General features: G+C 49.0%; 1 protein-coding gene across 1 annotated transcript in view; it reads left to right on the forward strand.

The window, feature by feature from the left end:
- Nucleotides 1-5,140, forward strand: part of LOC111954054 (MAP/microtubule affinity-regulating kinase 3) — a 144,009-nt gene that overhangs the window by 95,401 nt on the left and 43,468 nt on the right. The window contains 4 exon segments of the mRNA XM_070435733.1: nucleotides 84-198; nucleotides 201-281; nucleotides 284-318; nucleotides 3,881-4,000. Of these exon segments, the coding sequence (XP_070291834.1) occupies nucleotides 84-198; nucleotides 201-281; nucleotides 284-318; nucleotides 3,881-4,000 (351 nt within the window).

A 5,140-nucleotide genomic window follows, 5' to 3' on the forward strand; every position in this document is an offset into this window, starting at 1 on the left:
TGACCAACAATGTTTCACATCACTGAATACATGCCACACAAACACACCCACTTCCACCCCTACTCACCCCCCCCCCCAACCAGGCTGAGAACTTACTCCTGGACGCCGACATGAACATCAAGATGTCCGACTTTGGCTTCAGTAATGAGTTTGTCATGGGCAGTAAGCTGGACACGTTCTGCGGCTCTCCTCCCTACGCCGCCCAGAGCTGTTCCAGGGGAAGAAGTACGACGGACCAGAGGTGGACGTCTGGAGCCTGGGGGTCATCCTGTACACGCTGGTGTCGGGTCGCTGCCCTTCGACGGTCAGAACCTCAAGGTGTGTGTTATGTGTGAGTGTATTTAACTTTTAACCCTGGCCTCCACCATGTCCCAATTCTTTCTACCCTTCTGTCATAAATTGCAATTGCTTTAAAAGGAAAGCAGTGTTGTAAGAATGGGACTAACTCCATCTAGCCGCTGCTTCCATGCCTACTGCATGAGGGGAAGAGGGCATGCTTACTGCATGGGAAGAGGGCATGCTTACTGGCATACGGGGAAAGGGCATGCTTACTGCACGGGAAGGAGGGCAAGGCTTACTGCACGGGGAAGAGGCATGCTTACTGCACGGGGAAGAGGGCATGCTTACTGACGGGGAAGGGCATGCTTACTGCCGGAAGAGGGCATGCTTACTGCACGGGAAGAGGCATGGCTTACTGTTACACGGGGAAGAGGGCATGCTACATGCTATGCATGGGGAAGAGGGATGCTTACACACTTTGGGAGAAAGGTAGAGAATTGTCAGTGGCGGTTTGTGCCATTCAAGATTAGGGAAGACACATGTTTTTATGAGCTGGCCTTATGGGTTAATGCCGAAGACACGTTTTCAAACAATCAATAAGTTTATTTTATATAGCCCTTCGTACATCAGCAATATCGCGAATGCTGTACAGAAACCCAGCCTAAACCCCAAACAGCAAGCAATGCAGGTGTAGAAGCACGGCGACTAGGAAAAACTCCCGTAGAAAGGCCAAAACCTAGGAAGAAACCTAGAGAGGAACCAGGCTATGAGGGGTGCCAGTCCTCTTCTGGCTGTGCCGGGTGGAGATTATAACAGAACATGGCCAAGATGTTCAAATGTTCATAAATGACCAGCATGGTCAAAATAATTCAGGAGTAAATGTCAGTTGGCTTTTCATAGCCGATCATTAAGAGTATCTCTACCGCTCCTGCGGTCTCTAGAGAGTTGAAAACAGCAGGTCTGGACAGGTAGCAACGTCCGGTGGACAGGTCAGAGTTCCATAGCCGCAGGCAGAACAGTTGAAACTGGAACAGCAGCAAGGCCAGGTGGACTGGGGACAGCAAGGAGTCATCATGCCCGGTAGTCCTGACGCATCGGTCCTAGGGCTCAGGTCCTCCGAGAGAGAGAAAGAAAGAGAGAAGGAGAAGAATTAGAGAGAGCATACTTAAATTCACACAGGACACCGGATAAGACAGGAGAAGACTCCAAATATAACCAACGACCCTAGCCCCCCGACACATAAACTATGCAGCATAAATACTGGGAGGCTGAGACAGAGGGGGCAGGAGACACTGTGGCCCCATCCGATGATACCCCCGGACAGGCCAAACAGGAAGGAATATAACCCCACCCACTTTGCCAAAGCACAGCCCCCACACACTAGAGGGATATCTATTTTGATTGGATGCTGTCAGTTGATCCATTCCTTTACTTCTGTTGCAGCATATTGCAGGGCTCCCCAACTGTATATGCAGGGCTCCCAACTGTATATTGCGGGCTTCCCAACTGTATATTGCAGGGCTTCCCAACTGATATTGCAGGTCCCACGTAATTGGGGCTCCCCAACTGTATATTGCAGTCCCCAACTGTATATTGCAGGGCTCCCAACTGTATATTGCAGGCTCCAACTGTAATTGAGGCTCCCCACGTATATTGCAGGGCTTCCCAACTGTATATTGCAGGGCTGCCCAACTGTATATTGCAGGGCTCCCCAACTGTATATTGCAGGGCTCCCCAACTGTATATTGCAGGGCTCCCCAACTGTATATTGCAGGGCTCCCCCAACTGTATATTGCAGGGCTCCCCAACTGTATATTGCAGGGCTCCCCAACTGTATATTGCAGGGCTCCCCAACTGTATATTGCAGGCTCCCCAACTGTATATTGCAGGGCTCCCCAAACTGTATATTGCAGGGCTCCCCAACTGTATATTGCAGGGCTCCCCAACTGTCATATGCAGGGCTCCCCAACTGGTATATTGCAGGCTCCCCAACTGTATTATTGCAGGGCTCCCAACTGTATATTGCAGGGCTCCCCAACTGTATATTGCAGGGCTCCCCAACTGTATATTGCAGGGCTCCCAACTGTATATTGCAGGGCTTCCCCCCAACTGTATATTGCAGGCTTCCCAACTGTATATTGCAGGGCTCCCAACTGTATATTGCAGGGCTTCCAACTGTATATTGCAGGGCTCCCCAACTGTATATTGCAGGGCTCCCCAATATATATTGCAGGCTTCCCAACTGTATATTGCAGGCTCCCCAACTGTATATTGCAGGGCTCCCCAACTGTATATTGCAGTGCCCCAACTGTATATTGCAGGGCTCCCCAACTGTATATTGCAGGGCTCCCCAACTGTAATATTGCAGGGCTCCCCAACTGTATATTGCAGGGCTCCCCAACTGTATATTGCAGGGCTCCCCAACTGTATATTTGCAGGGGCTCCCAACTGTATATTGCAGGGCTCCCCAACTGTATATTGCAGAGCTCCCCAACCTGTATATTGCAGAGCTCCCCAACTGTATATTGCAGGGCCCCCAACTGTTATATTGCAGGGCTCCCAACTGTATATTGCAGGGCTCCCCAACGTATATTGCAGGGCTCCCAACTGTATATTGCAGGGCTCCCAACTGTTATTGAGGCTCTCCCAACTGTATTGCAGGGCTCCCAACTGTATATTGCAGGGCTCCCCAACTGTATATTGCAGGGCTCCCCAACTGTATATTGCAGGGCTCCCCAAACTGTATATTGCAGGCGTCCCCAAACTGTATATTCAGGGCTCCCAACTGTATATTGCAGGGCTCCCAACGTATATTGCAGGGCTCCCAACTGTATATTGCAGGGCTTCCAACTGTTATATTGCAGGGCTCCCCAACTGTATATTGCAGGGCTCCCAACTGTATATCAGGTCATGTATATTGCAGGCTCCCCAACTATATTTGCAGGGCTTTCCCGATAATTGCAGTGGCTTCCCCAACTGTATATTTGCAGGGCTCCCAATTAATGCAGGGCTCCCCAAACTGTATATTGCAGGGCTCCCCAACTGTATATTGCAGGGCTTCCCCAACTGTTTGGAACGATTGTGTTTTAGTCAAACATATCTGTTTGGGCTCTTTGCGGTCAATTTGCAGTCTACAAATTATTTGTAATGATGATCTGGCTCCCCGACCATCCGCTCAAGAAAAAATGGTCCRGCTGCTGAATCTTAGTTGATGATCCCTGGGATATTGGATGACTGTAATTCATATTCCATTAACCCASTTCAATGTAACWTCAATAYGTTTAGGTTACTACATGYTACTCWAAMMTTCRCTYTACRCYTCATGAGGTTGCTACAACATAGCCTATGAATGAAAGTTTACAACGTAGGTGCACACAGGTCGAGAGACAAATTGTAGWAATCAAGGTGACAGACAGTGAKACATTCAATACCTCATTGCACAGTCTTTCCTGCATCTGAGGGTGTGAGAGTGTGTTTTGGGTTAGCTGATTAATTGGGGGGGATACCTTATTCCCTTCTGCATGTCCAGCAACTGACCCTAACCCCTGACCCTTAACCCCTGACCCTACCTTTAACCTCTCCTCTCTATCTCCCCCTATAGGAGCTGAGAGAGCGTGTTTTAAGGGGTAAATACCGTATCCCTTTCTACATGTCCACTGACTGTGAAAACCTCCTCAAGCGTTTTCTGGTGCTCAACCCAGCCAAGCGCGGTACACTTGAGGTGAGGGAGGAAGGCCAAAATGTAAATATGTCTTACGCTTATTACTTTTTTCCCCCTACTCGCCGTCCACCCCTCTAACACAGACTCCTTRCTCCTTTACGTCCACCCCTCTCACACAGACATCTTCCTCCTTTACGTCCACCCCTCTCACACAGACTCCTTTCTCCTTTACGTCACTCCTGCCTGGATTCTACCTGTGTGGAGATGCATGGCATGCAGGGTTTGAAAACCGCACCTGAATGTGGTCACACACGCGCATGCAAACATGCACACACCTCTTCCAACTGCTAAAGTAGATTTCCCTCTGCTAGATGCACATGCACTTATACTCGCGCGCGCACACACATACACACACAGAACCCCCCCCACACACACAGGCCCATACACACAGAACCCCACACACACACAGGCACATACACAGAAACACACAGCATTCTTTGTGTGTGCTTTTGTGTACATTGATCAAATCAAAAAAAAATCACATGCTTGGTAAACAACAGGTATAGACTAACAGTGAAATGCTTACTGACGGGCCCTTCTCAACAATGTAGAGGAATAAATACACAATGAATAACGAACGATAACATGGCTATATACACGGGGTACCAGTACCGAGTTCATGTGCAGGGGTACGAGGTGATTGAGGTAGATATGTACATGTATGTAGGGACAAAGTTACTAGGCAACAGGATAGATAATAAACAGTAGCAGCAGCGTACTGTATGTGATGAGTCAAAAGAGTTAGTCTGCGTAGCTGTTTGGTTAACTATTTAACTATCTGCATTGACCCCTTGCATTGACCCCTTTTTGCACTAACTATTTAGCAGTCTTATGGCTTGGTAGAAGCTGTTCAGGTTCCTGTTGGTTCCATCGTTACTGCTTGCTGTGCTGTAGCAGAGAGAACAGTCTATGACTTGAGTGGCTGGAGTATTTGACCATTTTTTAGGGCCTTCCTCTGACACCACCTGGTATAGAGGTCCAGGACGGCAGGGAGCTCGGCCCCAGTGATGTACTCGGTCGTACACACTATCCTCCTACCCTCTTGTACGCCGTTGGGTGGGTTGCGATGCCGAGGCAGTTGCCATAAACCAAGTGGTAAAAATTTGCAGGCCAGTCAAGATGCTCTCAATGTGCAAGCAG

This window comes from Salvelinus sp. IW2-2015, linkage group LG28, assembly GCF_002910315.2.
Source record: "Salvelinus sp. IW2-2015 linkage group LG28, ASM291031v2, whole genome shotgun sequence".
NCBI lineage: Eukaryota > Metazoa > Chordata > Actinopteri > Salmoniformes > Salmonidae > Salvelinus > Salvelinus sp. IW2-2015.